This window comes from Cyrtonyx montezumae, unplaced genomic scaffold, assembly GCF_038088225.1.
Source record: "Cyrtonyx montezumae isolate F1298 unplaced genomic scaffold, pur_monq_1.0 scaffold_39, whole genome shotgun sequence".
Taxonomy (NCBI): Eukaryota; Metazoa; Chordata; class Aves; order Galliformes; family Odontophoridae; genus Cyrtonyx; species Cyrtonyx montezumae.
Window position 1 is genome coordinate 1521363 of NW_027072044.1, and position 21597 is coordinate 1542959.

Genomic DNA, 21597 nt, shown 5'->3' on the forward strand with positions numbered 1-21597 from the left:
GTACAAAGCAGAGCAGGGTCAGCAGCGTCACTGCCACCTGGATCTGCACCCAGGTAAACTGCAGCAAATCTGCCAGCACTTCTCCTGGGATGTGCCTTGACCTGGACAAGAAGTGACTGTGCTTCCGTGATGAGGATCAGGCTCTGCCCTCGCTCCTTGTCTGGTGCTAGTACCACGACAACTTACACTTCTTTTGTCTTGTGCTGACCCAATGATGATGTCAGTTTGAGTCATTCGGACTTCAGATCGCATAGTGCCCCATCACTAATTCCTTATTTGGTTCTTCAAACACCAAATGACAAGAACTGACAGCCAAAAACCTATCTGCAACTCCAGTGCAGATCACCGCACCCCTCCTCACCCCACCGCACCACCCCAGCTCTCCCCCTGGCTCATGGCTGTCAGGCAAAGCTCTGGTGACTGGGAAATGGGAAACATACTCAAGAAAGGGAAGAAGGAAGACCTGGGGAACCTCAGCTGTGTCTGTGAAAAGCATAGAACAGATCCTCCTGGAAGACACGTTAAGGCACGTGAGGGATGAGGGGGTGATTTGAGCAAGCCAGCACAGGTTCACCAAGGCAAGGACGTGTGTGACCCATCTGGTGGCCTTCTATAACAGAACAATGGCATCGGTGGACAAAGGAAGGGCACCTGATGCCATCTACCTGCACCTGTGCAAGGCCTTTGACATGGTCCCCCCACCACATCCTTACTTCTAAATTGGAGAGATATGGATTTGAAGGGTGGACTATTCATATTTAGCAGATAACAGATTGGTTGGATGGTTGTGGAAGTTGTGGATGCCACATCTCTGCAGGTACTCAAAGCCTGACCTAGAGGCTGGCAACCCTGCCATGGCAGGAGGGTTGGAACTGGATGATCTTTAAGGTCCCATCCAACCTATGCGATCCTAGGACTCAGTGATTCTGAGATACCACTGCAGGCTGGCAGGAAGGTTTGTCTGCAGCTCACTGAGGAGCAATGCCCTTCGAAGCACCACACCAGAGCACACAGCCCCTTGTTGGGGATGTGCCTGCACCCCAGAGGGACACGTGGACAGACGGACGGGTCCTTCCTCCCCCCACTGTGCTCCACCAACACACATCAGCCCTGCAGCTCTTGCCAGGGATTGGGACTGCCAGCACACAGCTGGCTCAAGCTCTGTGCTACATCAGATAACAAAATCAGAGCAGTGATTCTGCAGCAGGGCTGCCAGGAGAGCCGCAGCGTCAGACAGGAGGAGAAATCACTGCTCATTTCCAGTTAAAGACCAATTCTGTACTACAAAGCAGAAAGGCAGCCAACGATTTTAAAAGTCACTTCGCCCCGCCTGACAAAACCAGGAACAGCTGAGCCTGCCTGTATTATTCCTAAGGGCTCCTGGCCAAGAGCTGGGCCAGGCTCCCTCCCAACTGCTATCAGAAGTTGCACTTATAACCAACAGGGCATATCCCCTTCCCCTCCTTGCTCAGCCCTGCAGAAGACAGCAACTGCTCTGAAGCTGCAGGTGCCTCCTGCAGTGACCTTCAGCCTCTCACTGAGAGCACCGTACATACTGTATGTGTGAGATTCAGGCTGGCACAGTGAGATTTACTTTTTGTCCGTTAACTTCAGTGCCCATTAGGGATTTGAAAGCAGAAGGTGCCCGGCTAAGAACAGCAAGGGGTGCACAGAGCCCCAGGCAGCTCGCTGCCTGCTGGTGTGAGCCTCGTGGCTCCTGCTCCCTGAAATAAGGAAGAGGAAATTGGCCTTCAATTCAGAGGGAGAATGAACGGTATGAGTTCTGGAAATGACTTCAGTTGGTCCATCCTCTCGCAGCACTACAAAGCATTAGTCACAAAGTCCCCTGTCCACCTTACCTCGCTGAGCTCTCCTCCACAGAGCACAGACGCTCACAGCATGCTGCACCCCACGAGCTGACAGCACAGCCCCAACAGATCACACCACGTAAACACAGAACGCTGTCTAACTATGTAATACAAAGCCATACTGATAACTACAGTGTGTATCATCATAAACCACGCTCTGGTTTGTTACTCCACTGGTTTATATGGAGCAGTTAGCTAAACCTCTGGGCCCTGAAGCAGAGGACGCACCATGCCCTGACCCAGCAGCAGACAGAGCAGCACCAACTGGGATAGAGGCACCAAAAACCAAAGGGTGTTATGGGTAGAACAGGGGTCCAAGAGCCCACAGAGGACAGGAGTTTACTGCATTTTGAGGGAATTAGTTTGTCCCTGTTTTGACCAGTTAAAACTCAGCATTTTTCTCACTGGAAATCAGAGGATTTTGCAGTAGTTAAGAGGAGGACGGACGTGCAGGCTCCAACATCTGCACTTGTGAAAACAGTTCAGAATGAACTGCTCGTGTCAGAGATGGAGCGTACAGAAGCACATCGTAAAACAGGGAAAGGATGATTCCCTGACAGCAAGGTGAGCACTCGACAGAGAGTTTTATAAGGGCTTAAGAGCAGCCAACACAGAGGTACAGCTGCTGGGCATTGGTCTTGGCAGCATTTTTTCACACTGAAGTTCAATTAAGATCAAAGTACCAGATGGGAGACAGAGGAACTGAAATTACTGTCTGATCTCTGTATCAGAAGGTGCCCTAGTGAGCAGCTTGATGAATCAGTGATAGCACTCACGTGCTGGGCTTTGAAACTGAGCACAAAGTGATCTTCTCTGGCACACGCTTCTACCGTCATCCCAGAACAGAGCTGAGTACAAACTCCCAGGAAAGACCACAGAAAAAGCTGAGTACAAACTCCCAGGAAAGACCACAGAAAACCAGGGTAAGAAAACAACACAGACATGAAGCTCTTTCTCCCAACCCCGACCAAAGCAAAGCCTTTGTTAAAAATACTGAAAGAACAGGTGAAGCCTAAATACAGCAGCAGCATGTGTCCTAAAAATAACCGTGGCCACGAAGACGTCGGTATAAAAATGATTTATTTGCTCACAATCCAGATTCAGAGGAAACAAACATCCTTTTGGCACAGCACTCTGTAGGAACTTCAGAAAAGACCCATATGTGCACAGGCAGATGCATATACATGAACACAGAGGTGCTGCCAGGCAAGGGAGAGATGTTTCCTCAGCAATCACAACACCAGAGCTGTTTCAGGTAAGATGGAATAAGGAAACCAATAGCTGCAACGCACGCCGTCCATCACTGGAAGGAAATCTTTTCACTGCCAAAACCCAAAGTCTTTCTGAAAACAGGGAGATCAACTCTCAGCCTCAAGGGTTCGGTGCTCTGCTCTGCAAGCACTTCCCTCACGCTCCTGCACGCAGTGTCTGGTTTAAAAATCAAGCCCCTGAAAGCCATCACGGCTCCATATGCATAGATTGGATCCGTGCACAGCTCCTCTTCCTCCCCTGTATCACAGTAACCACGCTCACACCAATGGGAGCAGAGTGCAGGAACACAGGTCAGCACAGCACAAAGCTGTCTGCTGCCCGCAGCACTCTGCCTTCAGAGCTGCTCCCCCGAGCCCCCCCAGCTGCAGCACAAAGCAGGGACACCCCAAGCCTGGAGGAGAGGCTGAAGTGCCCCCTCGCAAACACAACAGCAACTCCAAGGAAGAGAAAAGCAAATGAAAACCAAGCGTTACCTTGAAGAGAGATGGGAACTTCAGCCAGAACTGCATTTGGGACATTTTAAAGCAGCATTCAGTTTGCTGTGGGCAGAGCAGGACACAGAGCAGGCAGGGAGGTGAACTTCTCAATGTACACCGGAGAAAAGTCCTCATTCATGACAGCGACAGCAGCAGCAGGAGAGCTCAGCGAGGCTTTTTTTGGACATGCAGAAGAAAGGAGCGAAAATGGAGGAAAAAAGGACAGCCATGCAGCACGCCCGTCCTGAGCCCGGCGAGATTTGCATAGAGTGTTTAGTCATGAAGGAGAGTGCTCTTACTTCCTCTAAGTACGAGGGCTGACTTTCAGGAAATGATGCCTGCTTGGTAAGTCAGTGAAATTACTGGCAGTGCGAGGAGAATTACTGTATGTGGTGTAATTCAACCACAGATAGGCTGTAAACAAAGCTGTGCTGCGCGGCTGGGGGAGCACGGGGACCCGGCCCAGGGCTGGGGCTCACTCCCAGCCCCCCCCCCCCCAAGTGCTGGGGGGCTCAAGTGATGTAAGCAGAGCCAAAAGGTAACCAACGGGACTCGTTTTCTTCTTACTTTTTAAGAGCTGCATGCTTTCTTTTGTCTCCAAGACCTGCCCCACCCCACACACTGCAATTAAACATAAAAAGCAGCAGCCTTTCTGTTCTAGCTCATTGTTCTTTTTGTCAGGAACACTGCCTCCTTTCTCTTTTTCCAAAGGCTTCCCTCAACATCATTTTTTGATGGCAGAATGAACCAGCGTTTCTGGTGAGGAAGTCAAAAAAGGCATAGGAAGGGGCAGCTGAAAGGGATTCGGCCGTTGTGGTTTTAAGGGGAGGCTGCCCCACTGCAGGCAGAGGGCAAAGGAGTGAATTTGCCAGAGTAGTCCCTGCAGAAATAAAATGAACAGAGATTTTCTGCCTGGCTTTGGCACAGGTGGCTCCAGCCTGCCCGGCTCCAGCCCCCTGGGCTGCCCTGTGTGAGCTGACAGGGGCAGTGGGGCCTCATGCCCAGCGTGGCTGGAAAATCCCATATGGGAGGCACTTCTCTACACCAGAGACTTGGAGCAGGCAGTGGCAGAGGGCAGCAAAACCTCTGGCAGACCTGCAAGAGCCTGGGGGGTGACTGTGCTTTGTGCCATCAGAGGAAGAAGTGCTGCTCCCAGAGCAGTCCACTGCAGGAGGACAAACTGTGTCCCAGGGCTGCAACCCTGCCTTGTGCGCGCAGCAGCCCAGCGACTCTGAGTGACCCTTAATCACAAGGATCCATCCTGCAAAATACCTGGTCCAGGTTTGTATTCAATAAGCAGAAAGGGAAAGAAAAGCACCCTCAGTCTGCAAGGAGCCCGTGCTCCCATGCTGCAGCTGTGAGCACTGTTACCAGGCTGCACGAGCCACACTGGAAGCAACGTGTTTGGTTTCTGTTGGGGTGGAGAAAGGCAGAGGGTTTTTCACAGCTACTTTTATCTGAATTTGATTGTTTTTAATTAGCCAGAGCCTGGGATAGGTGCTTTAATGACATGTTTGAAGCATTTCTGAAATGTTTTAATTAGTGACTCGCTGTTAACCGGCCTGCTGAGCGACTGATTGAACCAGCAGCTCTTACCTAAGACTACCAAGGTCTGGCTATTCATTCAGCCTTTAAAAAGCAGGTGGCTTATTTCCTGTTCCTCTTCTACAAGCAGACAAATAGAGCAAAACGTAGGCAACAAAGCTGGAACACCAAAAGGAAACAAGACACATTTCACTGCCTTAGATACCAGGACTGCCGAATTGATTTTGCAATACCGCAGCGATATAATCACAGAAGATAAGATAACCAACTGGAAAACCACCACCTGATATTTTAAGATCCTGTCCTAAGGGAGAAGGTATGCCACAGCATTTCCGTTCTCCACAATTAATTCATGACCGTGTGTGCTGACGAATGGGGATGGGAAAGCAGAGTTAGAGCAGTGTTCACAGCGGTAGTTCGACTTACCATCGTCTTCCACCAAAACCTGAAGTGTAAAACCCCATTGGATGCTCTGGAAGGTGATCTCCACAGGTAATCTTCAGCTGCCATCTTTGAATCACTGACCTACAGGACAGCTTCCTGAGCGTGCTGATGGTTTCCAGCACATGCATCCTGAACTTCTCAGAAGGCCAAAGCACGGATCAATACAGGACAACACTGCTGTGCAGGAGAGGACCTGGCAGCTCGTCACCCCCGAGCAACCAAAGCATCAGGGCTACATTTCTGCAGCTGGAAGACACTGCATGAGGGCTGCAAGGTGCAGTGATTCAGGAAATAAGAACCGTGTGAGATGGGGGAAAAAAGAAAGCGTTCCCGTGGGAGGCACAGCTCCCAGTGATGGCTGTGGTTGGAGCACGAGCACTCAGGATGACCAGGAGAAGTGAGGGGTGTTTGTGACAGCCCCTTGGATGGAAGCTTAGCACTGCAGGCAGGGAAACTCGCTCCATCACACTGACTCAGAGCAACTCTGCTTTGAATTAAAGCATCTATTTTAATACATCTCCCAGTGGTTTGCTATTAAATTATATTACCAGCATATTTTTTTAAGAGCACTCCACGTTTCAGAGCAGTGCTTTTCCCGCTTTTGCTGGCTTTATGCAGGGGGGAGGAGGCAGAGAAGAGTGCATGCCAAGAGCTTCAGAAGGCAGTTCTGTCACTTCTACTCTTCCTCTCCTGTCTGAGAGGGGATGCAGCACTCCAAGCCAACAAAACAGATGAAAACCAACAGGGCTGGAGGGGAGGAGGCACCTGAGCCACAGGGTGGACACACACACACAGTGCTCAGGGAATGCAGCTGCAAAGCAGCTGACATGCAGTGACTGCAGCCAGGTGGGACACACCACTGCAATCACAGCACAGCACTCCACGAGGCCCCGAGTGCCAGCACCTCAACAAAAGGGTTTGCAAAGTGCCATGAAGTCAGGCCAAAAAGCTGGCCCTGCATTGTGAAAACAGAGACGTGGGCATGTAAAGCAGCGCGTTCCAAGTGCTTCAGAGCCATTAATTGCCTTTAATTGATTTTACTATCTGTACTCCCTGTAGACATAACTGCAGGACAGCAAGAGGAAATTCCAGGTGGTTTCTTATTCCAGGAAACTCTTATAACAGTCAGAACCAAATCCTTCATATAATTTAATAACTGCTACATTGATTTCTCTTAAATCACCACAGCTCTCCGCACTGAAGCGCTTTTAAAAATTAATACTTTTTTTAAGAGTAGGTTAATTCCCCCCTGTTTTAACAAGAAAGACTGATAAGGGATTGCAAGGGCTCGTGGCGAGCAGAGGGCTGGTTTACGATCACCACCACATCTGAACAGAGATCAAACAGTGTGAATGCATCTCTAACAGCACTGCTGCACCCCATGGCATGGGCCCTTCCTCCAGCCCAGGCACAGTGTAGATCCCAGAGGGGTACCTGAGCTTCCTCTGCAGCCACGTGCACATTGAGCTGTTCAGCTGCAGGAGGAAAGGAACAAGCTTCAGCAGAGCTCACTTCAGAACCACCACATCCACACCTTCCATGCTCACCAGGAGCTGCTCAGCCCTGCTGCTCCATTTCTCAGTGTCCTCACACAACACATGCAGCCAGCAGAGGAGGTTCTGCGTGTGCAGGGAAGGGCTACACTGGATAGACACAAGGAACAAGCTGAATCAAGTTTAGCAAAGGGAAACAGATGTTCCTCTGCTGTTAAGATAAGGCCTAGGGCACAGACTGCAGCTTAGCATGCACACCAGCCTGGGGACATCAGGTACCAGAGTATAAATTAAAACCTTCTGCATTGAGTGCTTCGTCGGGACAATTAACAGCTCTTACTAGCAGCCACCAAAGCTAGCACAGGCATAAAGAAGCAGAAAAAGGCCTCTACAACAGAATTACTGCATACAGGTGTCAGGCTCCCCAGCAACTCAGGACTTCAGGCTTTGCAGCTAGAGGAGTAAACAGCAGAGAGGAGGGAAGCTATGGAAACCCAAGTCCTGCATCTCTTCAGGACCTCGACTCCTAAGGCTGCACATGCCTTCAGGAGATATTTTTCTTTAAGAAGATGACACCACAGGGCCTGTGCAAGACTTTGGCTTAAGACAGCAGTTCCCAGGATCAAGAAATGCTATCAGACTCCAATACGGTCTCATACATAACTATTTTCTAAACCTTAATTTAAGCCACTTGTTTATAAAAAGAATGCCAGCAGACCGGCAAGGATGAATCACCCAACAGCAAGCCAAAAAAACAAAAATATCCAGGAGGAAAGAAGTTCAAGTTCACATTAGGCTGCTCTGACCATCCAAATGAAGCATCTTTTCCAATATGCAGAAGGCATTCGGTGAGGCTGCTGTCACACACACAGAAATCTCTTCTCATTCGACCCGAGTGGCAGCAGTGAGTGATTCAACTAAAAAGAAGTTCCCAGAGCAATTAAGATGTGTGGCAACTCCCACTCACGGCATCCTCAGGCCAGGAAAGTCTTTACATTCTGAAGGCGGGCCTGAGGAGCTCAGGAACAAAACACAGAGAGAAGATGGGGAAACAAATGCCTTACCATTCAGTGCACCCTCGGGTCCCTCAAACCCTAGGACACAAGAATAATTCTCAGACCATAGGCAACAGGAAGCATTTACTGTGCAAACACCTCAGCAGAATCATCAGGCGTTTGCTCTTCAGACCTTTTCAATCCACTTTTGGTATCCTGCACATTGCTGGGAAAATCTGAAGAGAAACTGCTTAATGCAGCCTGAGACCAGGCTGGGATCCTGCTGCAGGGTCATGGCAGGGAGGTGACATGTAAAGGGATGGCCAAGCTTCACCCCAAATGAGAAATGGCATTTCTACTCCCTCCCTGTATCCCCCCAGACAGCACATGGGAAGCCCAGCACTGGCAGGCTGCTGAGACACACAGCACTGTAACCCCAGGCTACAGCACGATGAATGATCACAGATTGGATTCTGGTATCTAAACAAAGACGAGAGAATAATCTGTATTCACGTATGAAGACAGCTCTCACATAAGCACCCAATCTATCTTGGCTGCTCAGTGACCGCAGATTTAATCAAGAGCCTCTTACCAAAGCACGCAGCAAACTCTTCATGTTCTCTCTTGGGTTTCAGTCCTCTGTCTGGCATGGTCGTAACAGCACAAAGCTTAACAGCTCCTGCCACAGCAGGAAAGCGTGGAAAAGACAGGTACTTTCCTGCACAGTCACTGGGGAAGACGTAATCACCCAAGCTGCTCCCTCACCTTGGGAATGGCATGTTTCAGCTTTCCAGGCAAATCGTTAATATTTAACAGTTTGGCAACTGGGACAGCATGAAATCAGTAAAATGGAAAATACTGCTGAAGCAAGGGATGGAAAGCCTCCAGAATGTTCCCAGATGACTCCACATGAATGTCACTGCCTCTGGTCAATTGCCTGCTCTCTAGGAGATCCAGACTCCAATTTTGGCTGCTAGCAAATAAATCAGCAGCTTTTCTCTGGGTAGAAAGCGCTCGGTTTTATCAATGAATCTCCACATTAGCACTAGTGTCAGAGCACACACAGCAAGCCCTGTAGAAAGCTCAAGGAAATCAAGAACTGAGTGTTCAGAAAGGCTGACCTGGAGCTGTACCTCGGCAGAGCAGAGGATGACTGAAGACTGAACGCCTCCAAAAGGCAGGAGAGCACAAGACAAGCGCTGCACAGCAGTGGCACAGGCACACAGACACTTTGTGACATGCCACACTGCAGCAGCTCCAGGCAGGCAGCACACCTCTGAGGCACTGCCTCAGCAGAGCAGCTTTGTATTGGAAAATAAAGCTCTAACAAAAGTTTTATTTGGTATTTCTCAGCTTCAGAGCACACAAGGTTGATAGATTACTGCCATGGGTTATCCAGGAAGTCCCAGGTAGAGCTCAGCACACATGCTTACCAAGAGCCAACAAACAGAACAAAAAAAAAACGTTCAGAAATGCTCTGTTTCTCATGGGAACAAAGATACGTGGCACTACCGAGCACTACCTGGTACAACATCTGAGCAAAAGAGCTGGTTTGGCTGTGACAGATTCAGAGATGGACACCTCCCTGTTGCTGTACTTGAAGCTAATGAACTCTAGCAGGTACAGTGCAATAGGGGCAGTCTCCCAGCAGCAGCCTTGGAAAAGGTCAAAACAAAAGCATAAGGGATGTCACCTTGCAGTCTACAGTCACCTTGCTCCGTTCTGCTGCTTCCTCCCTAGAAGGACGAGAGCAGCAAAAGAACTTTCTATATTTCTGGAAATCTACTGAGGTCGTTTTATGTCCTGATTGTTTCAGAGCCCTTCTGCCCTCCTATCACAGAGTCACCATAAAGCAGCACCTGCTTTCCAGACAGAATCTTCAAAACTTGCTCTTGCCAAGCTGGCTGAGATCAATTGCTGCACACAGCAGGGGAAGGAAGCTGACTGACCGCTTACATACTAGAAAATACACAAGTTAAAGAAATAATTAAGCCTCTTTCCCGTTAAACCCATCAGCCAAACTTCACAGAGCTGCAAAGCTGAGACCTGAGAAGAAGACCCATCTCCTTCTTCCCATCACAGTCTCTAAAATGGTTTCCACAAGTTGATGAGATCACATTTCTGTCTCATTCCTCCCACAATTAATTCTGCAGGAGGCAGAGATCAATGCTACTATAATTCATCTGTTTATCTGGACCACCAGCACCTGGTGATCGACCGCACTGGTGCAGCAGATGAGCCACCAGCACAAAGCACTCCCAGCAGCTTTGCTCAAGGAGCTCAAGTTGGGCTCTCACATCAGGGGCTTATCTTAAAGGGCTTGAAGCCCAGCTCACACAAATCCAAATCTGCAGAAATCAGAGTCTCACAGAGGTTCAAATCCTCTCTCTCCTGCTAAAACAAAAGTACCGTCAGCAGGAATTACTATATCTCCCTGGCTAGGGACACACATCAGTTTGCTGTTTCCTACTGCATAAATAAATTTCACATCACGTTGCTGAATAAAGCTCTCTTTACAATCAAACTGCTCTTCTCTGCTGAACCAACTCAGCCCACACCCCAACATCCACTGCAGATCAAGAAGCTGAGGCATCTCCACTCAACCATGGAGGAAGAAGAGACAGATTACAAAGGCAAAAGATTCTGTTTACGTGTGTCCTGGCACTCAGCATTACAGAAATGAACGTCCAAAAGCTCTCAACAGCTCACTAGGGCTTACTGGAGTGTTTTGTGATGTGCTGAAGTATGAGGCCAGCACAAAGTATGCCCATTCTGCCCCCATTTACCCTCATGCTGTTCTCAGCACCTCTGGGCTACACTGCAGGGCACGCTTAGAATTGGTTGTGAAATGTCTACAAAGGTCAATCTTCACCTTAATGGAGAAGAGGAAAGGGAAACAAACTCAGCTCCATTTCACACACGCCCAGACAATGCCCGTGCGCTTATCTGTCACACCAACTCACAAACATGAGGCAGATCAGCTGCGATGTGCAGATTAGCTGGTTCCCACACTCAGAGGAAGCCTGGCTCTGCCAGTAAGCTTCTCTGTGACCAGAAAAGAAGTCTGACTTATAGACAGTGTGGATGAAGATACTGAACATAAACGACGACTCCGCACACCTTAAAGTTTCCTCTGAGAACCTCTAAGCACCTTGGAGGCTATAAGGTCCAATCTGTCATTGATTACAGAGCCCACAACAAACCTCTTCATCAGGTCACAGTAAGAGACCTTAATAACTAAAAAAAAAAAACATTACTCTGAAATTTCTAAGGTCCTTGAAGCTTCATCTGCTCCAAATGACCGCTCTGCACAGAGCTTGAAGCACACACTGCTCCTGCAGCACTGCTGCAGCTCTGTTCCTTCTCATCCTTTGTCAGCAGGGAGAGTCACACTCGTGCAGTGGCTCAGTCAGTGGGTGCTCTGAAGCTCCATCCACATTCTTTCACCCTGGCTGCTTCTCCAAGTTGTCTGAAGCACAGCTCTGCCTGCCTGAGGGAGGATGCCAGACTTCACCTGCCTGTTATCTGCTCCCCTGGTCACAGTGACTTACTGAGAGAGGAGGGCTGGGACTGCAAAGTCGCTCAGCTTGGCTGTTTAGGTGCAAAGTAACTTTCTGCAGATTTACTATCTGCAGATGCTGGGTTAAAAACAAAACAACTATTGCAAAGAGCACGCACAGCCAGACACTGCTAATATCTGCATCAGCTCCTAGAAGGGATGTAGTTAGCTCCTTCTTTATTCACAGCCAGCACTGTCAGATAAGCTGTTTTCCAGTTGTTATTGGCTAATCTTACTGTAAGACGTTGCCAAAAACAAGTGAAACACTTCCAAAACTACAGAAAGACGTCATCCAGCCCAGAGGGATCCCAAGGTGAGGATGCCTGTGGGTCCTCCCGTGGGATGCCAGATGAGCTAGGGAGACTGCTCCCTCCACACTGCAAAAAATGAACTGGTTGGGATCTCAGTTTGCTGGGCATTGAACCGATGCAATCCTTAAACATCCACTGGTCAGGAATGCACCACTTCTAATTAGCAACAGATCACATGCAACATTCACAAGTGAAGGAAGTTTTAGGAGGCAAATGCTTTAACTGACTGAAGCATTTCCAACTTGACACTTACCTATACCCTCCTGCACAATGACTCTCCCGTGTACTTTCTGTGTTTACATTTAATATCACTTTAAAAGACAAGCAATCATATCACAGGTAAGCTCCTACCAACCCAACAGACAGCTGCTGAACTGCTGAGAACTGACCCCAGTTACACACACCTCCGATTCAGTGCTGGACCAATTTACAACACTCTCTTCCTTTTCCCTCTACACCACAATCCTAAAAAAACAAAACCCATCACCGTAAAGCACTGTTGTCCCCAAAGGCATCGGTAGCAATGTACTCACCTGAGGAAAATCACCATTTTTTGGTAAGAAGTCAGTGGGGTCCACAGATGCATAGTTTGTATCCAAGAAATGTGGTCTGCTGATGGGATTCATACAAAAATCGTGAGAGGAATTAAAATATTGCCTGTAAGGAAATGGGAAAAGCAGTTATTTCCTGTCGGTCCTTAGCATTCCTCAGGTTGCTTCAGACTCCGTCAGCAGCAGCAAAGGGACAATTATGGGATGACACACACAAAAAGTTGGTTTAGAAAAGCTAAAGAGATATCTGTGAGGCAAAATCAGACATCTATGGGATCTGCCTCAAGACTGAGAATTCTGTTTCTCGGCAGTTTGCATGGACTAAGAAGGATTTCACAGAAGAGTCCATGGGACTAGATGTTTTAGCCCTGGCAACAAAGCAAAACTGAGGCTCTGAGGCTCCCAGTGCCTGATGGTGTGATGGAAGCTGACAATCACGCTATGTACGGACAAGCATCGAGTTGCATGGAAATATCAAACCCCTACTCAGGTCATAAAAAATGAGGCAGCCCTCCCTGTAAGCAAGCCTGGGGGCTGGGACAGCCAAGAGCACCTCCATACCCCTGCAGGGACCTCCACCAGCCACAGAGCTCAGAAAGACAGACAGAAACTGAAGGGTTAGGAACATGCAAGCCCAGACAGAACCGTTAGTCCAGACAGAGGTGGGTTTCAGATGTAACTGATTTTACCTTGTCACTAGGCAAAACCTCTACCGACCTAATACAAGAGAGAAAAGCAAAGGTCTTCTGACCAGTCCCTGCTGCAGAGGGGATGTACCAGCCCCTCCTGCCTCCCTGCCCCAAGCTCCAGCCTTCTCTGAGCAAAAAGGAGGGAAAAAGGGCAAAAGAGCAATTCCCTTCCTCCTTCCCCGGAGCTCTGTATTCCATGGCTGTCCTCTGGCTTTGCTATTACACACACGAGCCCTTTCTCTCTCCTGCAGCAGCAGGAATGTGCTCTGTAATCTTTCCCGTAAGGGCCGTGCACTCATGCTGCTTGGGCAATCACCACCCAACATGTTTTCATGCTGGAATCACTGAAACATTTCACCCCATCAGACCGTTTCCTCTTGCAGCCAGCTGTGTGCTCTCCAGTGCCAAGGTTACAGAACCCAGAGCAATAAGCTTTAGCAAGGGGAAGAAGCAAAACTGAAAAAGAAATAGCATCCAGGAACAGAGCTGAGGATGGCTCTGCTGCTGAACTGTAAGCAATGAGGGACACGTGTGGCTAGCAGCTCACCACCACGCTTCTACTTACACACATATTTATGTACAGACACACTTATCTGCTCGTTTTTCCTCCTTTTTGCATCATTAAAGACAGAATCCTCAATCCATTCAGCCCAATTAAAATCTGTGTACAGATTCTGGGAAGTAAAGTATTTATGGAGACTGAAGGGCTTGATTAAAATGCTTTCCAGCTGAAATTGCTGTGTTCTCACACTCTCTCCTCTGCACAAGGACAGAGCTTGGCCAGCACTTAACAAACCAACCAGGGAAACTATTTTAAGAGAAAAGCGATCATTGCCTCCTACCTCCCCAGTGCCTCATGAGTTGGAGAGGAGTCAGCCAAGGTAACAGGAAGGAAACCAAGATAGCCCCAACATCCCTGGCCTGAACTGCTGCAGAATGAGCAGTGCTGGCATGCTGCTTTGTTTCCTTTAACCTTGGTTTTGAAATCTGTGAGTGCGAGAGGCACTTTGTTCTTGCACTGAGAAGCACTGTGCTCTTCAGGCAGAGAGTGCTGCATTTGCTGCGATGCAGGAACCTGCTGTGAGCCCCCAGAAGGGGGATGCTTTACAGCACCTCAGCAGCTCCCACCCCATCACATTCCATGGGAAGCCAGCCCCTCCAGTGAAACCACACAGCCCAAAGGAAGGAGTGCTGGTCTTCCCCTTCTGCTTGTCATGGAGAACGTGGCTCAAGAGCTCAGTTTCCATCAGGTTACATGTGCCAACTCAGTGACACCTCCTTCAACAGGTATGGATTCCTCTCTGCCCCAAAGCTAAACTCAAAGTCATCTGTAAGGGAAAGAACATCTAGAAACATAACCAGAGGGACATCCCCATGTAGGAAAACACGAAGGGAAGCACACAACGTTCAGAACCCAACAAGCACACAGCCTTACAGCAGCCACGCTTCCTACCCTTCTGTAAGGAATAAAGCAGAGCAATTCTTTCATCTCTGAGCTCTGGGACTTCGTGAGCTGGGCAGGGAGCATCTTGGGATTATATCCATTTCAGACAATTGCTTTAAAGAGCAAAGCTGCTTTTTTGCTGCCACCCACTCTAAATATAGAAGCAGTGGAACAGTCTGGTACAAGGCAAACCTGAGCTGACATCTGACTCACCCCAACCATTTGATGTCCGTCCAGCCAGCGGGTCTCTGGGTAAGGCTATTTCACATACTCCTAAAGAAACTTGTAGGGCATTTTGTTTGCTTGTTCTTTAATAATAATAATAATAAACCACACAACTTGTGTTTTCAACAGCAGGAACCTGCAGACAGGCCCTTACTGGAATCCACACCTCAGGTGAGCCAGTGCAACCCACATCCCTCCCAGGAGGTGGGCTTCCATCCCTTGATAGCTTGCTATAACCTCACACCAGCTGCTCATCGATGTGTCCAGGACATCTGAATCCCTTTTGGGGCCTCACTGCAATCTCACTGAATATCTGCTCTGGGGACTTTGGCCAGGCTTAATGCTCTGATGGTACAGACCTCCACTCAGAGATGCAAGCTCCATATTTCCAGGCAGCAGGCGAGCAGAGTTCACAGGCTGCCCAGGTATTGATCCTGGCACTCTTCTTCCCTGTCAGTACACCAGCTCATGCATTTCAGAACCTGCTCTACTGTTACAGCAAACAGTGCTCCACTCACAGGTGATAAAGTGGAACAGTGCATGAAAATAGCAGGAAAAGAATGGCGCTGCCTGTTTTAGAAACCACGGAAGAAATCTTTGCTCCAGTTTTTGAGAAATATGTTTTGTACGTGTGTGACACCGCTTTCAGCAGCACCGGCTGTGCTGACCTAGAATTCCTTGAAGGAAGAGAAGCATTGGGCTGACAGCTGCAAAAATCCCAGCTCCTCAGGGGCAGTTGCCCTAGAAATTAACCGAGCTCCAGCTCTTCCCTACAGAGGATCTGAATGCCTTTTGTTCTTCCAGAAACATTTAATACACTGTTTACATTTTCAGGTTAAGAAAGTGTGAAAGAAAGAGGCAAGCTTTGGTATCTTTTAAACAAATTCTCTAGCATGAAACTACTGAAAAGAAACAGGAAAAACCAGCTCCGGGACAAAGCTGTTGCCATGAGAGTAAACCACGTTCAAACACAGCCACTTGCAAATGAGACTTCAGGATTTCCACCTATGACATCCCAGCCCTGTATCCCACCTCAAAGAGATCCAGCTGCAGTTTTCAAGCACTAAAGGACAGAGTTCTTTATTGGTCCTCGAAACACAGATATGGAAGATTTCACCTGAAAGGTCACTTTTACAGTGACCAGGGTAGAAGAAGCTAAAGATGAAGTCTGGGCTAAATTCTTGACCAAATAAAGGCTACGATGAGCTCACTTCCTAAAGAAACGGTAACAAAGTCAACAAGTTCACATTTGCATTAAAAGCAGGCACGTCTGTGAAGGATAAAGGCCACAACATTTCCAGTAGATTTGACACAAACAGCAAAGAGCAGCACTGGAAAAGAGGAAAGCAAAGGGCAAAACCAGAACAAATAGTCAAAGGAAAAAAAAAAAAAAGAAAACCAACACAATAGACAAACACAATCTAATCCTGTGGTTTGATACAGCAGAACAGAAATTCTGTTACAGCTCTCTTGAGAATTCACAAACTGTAATTTTACAGGAATCATGCTCAAAAAGCATGCTCTTTTCCAGTCAGAGACAGGCCTGCTAAAAGCAGATACTGAACTTCTCTGAAAAGTCCTCCTGACCTCTCACTTTGGGGAGTAACAGACAAGGCAGAGCTCCACGCAGCACCTATGGGACAGATTCTTTGTCATTATACACCAAGATCTGCTCTGTTATTCACTTTGCAAGCTGAGGAGGCCCAGGCACGTGAGAAACGAGCAGAACTAACTCAGAGACAAAAGCAGTCCCACCCCTCTGAACACAGAAGCTGACTATTGCTTCTGACAGCCAGGCTGGAACTCGGACACCCATGAGGATGAATCCCTGCTCTGCAGAAACGTGCAGCAATCCATTCAGGAAGGAGGTTAAACTAAATCCTCAAGCTCCAGGAACACAGTACGTTATCAAACTCTCTTTCTTTTACCTTCCTTCCTTCCACCTCTGACCTAATTAAAAACATATCCTGTCTCTGTGCCACTCCCCACATTCACAAAGAAACCAGAGCAGCCATCAGCGTCACCTGGTCCCAGCAGAGTCCCAATTGGCACCAGGCCACTATACCTCCTGCCATCACCAGTGTTCATTCTTCTGCTCCAGGACAGAGGTACCTCACAAAGGATGGGAACATCACTCATTGTTACACATAGAACCCCCCAAAATGCTATTTGCAGCATGGGATCTAGGTGATTTCCTGCACGGGGCAGCTTTACTTAGGAGGAAGTCACAATTTCTCACACGAGCTGGTTTCTCATCACTTCACACCTTGTGGAGTGAGCTTATCAGTGAAAAGTATCAGTTATAACCTGAAGAAAAAGACAGACTCACCAACCCTGCATTGCACAGTCAGGGCTTGTATAGAGTTTTCCAACAAAGATATGAGATTATAGTATTTGCCCAGTTTCCAGTCACCTACACAGCAATAGATTTTAATGTCACTTCACACAAGTCTGTCACCAGTACCAGCAGTTTGTCCTTCCTTGTCTGTGCTATCTGCATGAAGCTACAGATGCACAGTGAATTTGTTCAGCTGGACTGTGCTAATTGGGTGCTTTTAACACCATCAGTGTAACGAATCCAGGCAGAAACAAGGCTGTTCCTCTCTTGCAGCAGCTACCAGGTTTACCAGAAATCAAAGCTTTGTTGTCTTTGTGTTTTGTCTTTTTTTTCTTTCCTTTTTTCAAGTTGTTTGCTGCTTTTTCCAAGATGGATCAGTTTATGAAATGCCACAAGATGACTGTGATGCAATTATTTCCCCATCAGTTAGAGAAATAAACAAGGAAAGCACTAAGAAACAGTTGAATCACAGGGTGGGCAAGAGTAGAGGAGAATTATATAAAGGAGAACAGCACTCACTGGTTTTCACTTGGGAAAGATGAGGTTGGGAAAGGAGTGGGATAGCAGTCACTCCACAAGTCAGCAGCCAGTATGGAACTCTGAAAGCAGAACACAAAACAGTCAGAGCAGAGGACCAGCACTACTCCCTTCCAACCCCAATTCATCTTCCCACTCCCCCATGCAGTGCCCACGTATGAAGCACCAGGCACTTGGTGAGAAGGGCCTCTTTTTTGTCATACTCCTCAATGTGAGAATATGGGAATAATTCAAACGTGATTTATAAACAGAGAACTGTGGGGATGTAGAGGCATTTCTGGGGCAGAGGATTGCTTTCCGCCCTGTTCAGAACAAACACCTCAGGGATTCAGTCTTGTTTCAGAATCCATACTGGGATAAATACAACCCTATTAATCTCTGCCACTCTCAAAAAAGACACAGGTGGATCCAAACACAGCTTGAGTATCTCTCAGAGAGAGGAACGATGTGGAAACAAAGTTTATGATGTTGCACAAAGCCCTTTCCCTAGCAGCCTGGCACCTCCCATCATGTAAAGAGGGATCATTTTAATCACAGCTGTTTTTTCCCCTCCCATTTCGAAAGCATTCAACAGCCATCACCACAACCTTCCAGCATTCGCAATCAATATTCATTGAATACACCCTGGCCAGCTGCCTGGTACACAGCTCCTGTACAAGGACTCACAGGACTGTTGTCTGCACCCTGCCCAGACTCCTCCTGGGGGCAGGGGGGCAACCCTGGGCATCATCCCCCCCCCAGGGTCACCCTGCAGCCTCACCTCCATGGGCGGCATGGCGAGCGGGGAGCGGAAGCCAGGGATGCTGCACAGGGCATCACCTGCAGGCTGCTGCTCACGCTGAGGGCAGCTCTTCCCCCCATCCATGGCTGCGTGTGCTGAGGGCATCAGCCTGTGTCCTGCATGAAGTCCTCAGGGCTGGGGGAGCAGGCTGCAGAGCGGCAGGAGGCTCTTTATCTGTGCTCCTCACCCCGTAGCATGTCCTGCGATGGAAAAGAAAGACAAGTTTATGGTTTGGGAAGAACAGAGGTGTTTTACTGGGAAATTGAGCTCTCAAATATCACCACCCCTGGAATTCACCCACACGGTGATGTTGCAGCAAGCACTTCTGCCTCAGCACACACACTGTGCACACATCTGGCAGACTGTCGTACATCTGTGACTTTTGCAGTACACTAAGTGCTGGATTTTAGCTTGAGGAATTTTCTTTTCAATACCCAAAAAGATTTTGCACTTCTAAGCAAAGTCTTCACTACAAATGATCCGTTTCCCAAGACCACTCATTTGCACAGCCACTCACGCTGGCTTACTAAGTAACTTGGCAGGCTTGAGCTGTTAGGAAGCAGCTGAAACGCCACACAAAGGCCGGCTAGATACCCACATGCCACCAGTAATCAGCATCTATTAGCACGCAGGCACTTAATTCAGCCCAGTGAATGCCAGGTTCAGTTCTCACAGCCAGAAGAATGTGACCCATGGTGGGGCACCACCTCTCCAAAACAGCCCTGGCACCACTGACAGAACACACACAGCCAGCGCCTCTGGCTCCGTGAGTAGCTTACACAGTGCTGCCCGTGGCAAAATAAAAGCTTTTTCTCAGCCTGACACTGTTTGCCATCCACCTTCAGTCCAAAGGGGCTCACGTGGATGGAGCAGACAGCCCAGACCTCTCCCCCACTGCTACGTGCAGCAAAGTGAAACTGGATGTTACACTCCTATCACTGTTGGCCTAAGATACAAGAACTCACCAGCTGCCCCTTGCTCTCTCTGCTGCCAGGAAGCACAGAAAAGCAAGAGAAAAGTGCACATCTTCCTCCGTCCACCCTCTGCCTCCCATGACTCCGCTGCCAGCAGCCTGGTTAATGAAACTTGCTAATGCATCTTGAGCTAGAGACACCAAGCAGCACAAACTGAAGCTGCAATTTAAAATACAGCAACTTCAATCTTCAGAAGACACCGTTTGCTGCGAGGAATACCTTTGAAAAGATAGAGTCCCTCTAAAAATAAAGTGACCCTTCAGCCAACAGCATTATTTCTGCATTTGGAATGGAAAGCGAAATTCAAGTGACTGTTTGCTCCTGGCCTTGGGCAGGACAGCTCTGGGAGATGGGACATCAGCTCGGGAGCCTTCGCATGGACACTCACTCCCTGGGAAGGCACAGAGGGACACTGCCTCCAAAGAACAATGCTCGTTCTGCTGCAAAAAAGCATAGTCAATTTTAATTAATTGCTAAACAAATAAATACCCTTTACCAAGGCCCGGAATTGCCAGGATCCCTCTCACTGACCTTATTTCACCATAGATTTGCTGTGGTCTCATTCTTTTACTACCAAAAGTGTTTCTTTTTATTGCACTATAAAATCCACACTTGGGCTTTATAGTCCATAAGCCCGGGAGCAAAAGTAGTTAAAAACACTCCACTCGCACCCCGGCACCCTAATTAACATACTGGCCTCAGGCCTCCTGATTTATTAGCCAAACATCAGCAGCAGGGTTCCCAAAAAGCAGCCTGCCCACCATGTGCAGCCCTGCAGCCTCATTAGGATCTGCACACACACAGCCTTCCCCAGCAGCAACCCACTCAGCAGCAGGAACCCCATTCACACATAACAAAGTGCTGATGCTGAAGCAAAACCTGCTCGAGGAGACACCTCCCAAACACAAAGGGCTGTGGATGGATCCCTTGGGCAGAGCTGTGCTCCTGTCCCACATAGAGAGCTGTTCTGCACAGGAAAGATTGTGGTGACGTTAAAACATTTGAGGAATTCTTCCTCCCGAAGTACACAGTTTATTGCGATACAGCTTGCAAACAGGGCTGCATAAATGCAGACTTTGACCTCCAGCCCATAGTGAAGACATGCAGGAAGAAGGCTCTGTCAGCATGAAGCAAAGCAGTGGAGCCACCCCGGGAGATGCTTTTTCTCCCTCATGCTTTTTAGGTTGCTTTCCTCTTTTGCTTTGTATTTTTTCTCTGATGCCTCTGGGTGGTTGACAAGAGATCCTATGAAGTTTTAATTTCTATCTTAGGAAGGAAGTGGTGAGAGAAAGGCTTAAGCACAAAGTAAGACAAAGGTTTATCATGGCTCCACAACACAGGTGAAACTGAAGGGCTCTCCTCAGCCACAGCCCTCCCCACTCAGTGGGTGTGACAGCAGGAGCCATGCTGACAGTGCTGGGACACCCAGACCCCCCCACAGAGCAGCAGGGAGCAGAGACCCACCACTAGGATCGTTTGCCACCTCCATCAGCCTGCTCCGAGCCCCCCAGCCTTCCCATCCGGGCAGACTGAAAGGAACACAGAGCAACAGAACAACGTAATAAAAAAAAATTCTGAGACTTTATTCAAATCCATAGAGCTGCAAATGGCACAAATAGCTTCCCTTTGTAGATCACTTCAAATAAAGCTTGGCTGCTGCTGAGCAAGGTGGGGACGAGCGCCGACCTCAGGGTCAGCATCACAGCCACACTTCAGAGATATCGACGTCCTCTGGTGCCTCTAAAACACTGTCCCCGTTCTCACCAGAGAGCTCTGGGATTTTTTTTTACTTCTTTCTTCCAGTTTGTAACAGCTTTCGATAGGAAATCAGAAGCAGTTATATTCCCGTAACAGCTGTAGCAAATATACAGCTTTACTTCTACATCCAAAGTAACTTATAAAGGGGAAAATCAATAGCAGCACTTGTGCCTGCTCTGCATCCCTGTGCAGCACCAGGTCTCAAGGGATGGATGCGTGGCAGACTACAGCAACCTCGGATCCTTACTCCTGCACAATAACCCAGACCCAATCAGCAAAATGAAGGAAAAGGGCTTAAAAAGTGTAAACTTCAATACACCAGCAACAGTCAGATGGT

General features: G+C 48.3%; 1 protein-coding gene across 3 annotated transcripts in view; it reads right to left on the bottom strand.

Moving 5' to 3' along the window:
* Positions 1–18728, bottom strand: part of SBNO2 (strawberry notch homolog 2) — a 41006-nt gene extending 22278 nt beyond the window's left edge. Inside the window, exons 1-3 of one of the 3 annotated variants that reach the window (XM_065745873.1) lie at positions 18508–18728; positions 17730–17809; positions 12497–12620 (exon numbers count right to left, since the gene is read on the bottom strand). In XM_065745873.1, the coding sequence (XP_065601945.1) occupies positions 12497–12620; positions 17730–17809; positions 18508–18633 (330 nt within the window). In that variant the 5' untranslated portion in view covers positions 18634–18728. Of the gene's footprint in view, positions 1–3613; positions 3984–8685; positions 8999–12496; positions 12621–17729; positions 17810–18507 lie in introns of those variants that run through there. The other 2 variants (XM_065745875.1, XM_065745874.1) reach the window with 2 other exon arrangements.
* Positions 18729–21597: the final 2869 nt, after the last annotated feature.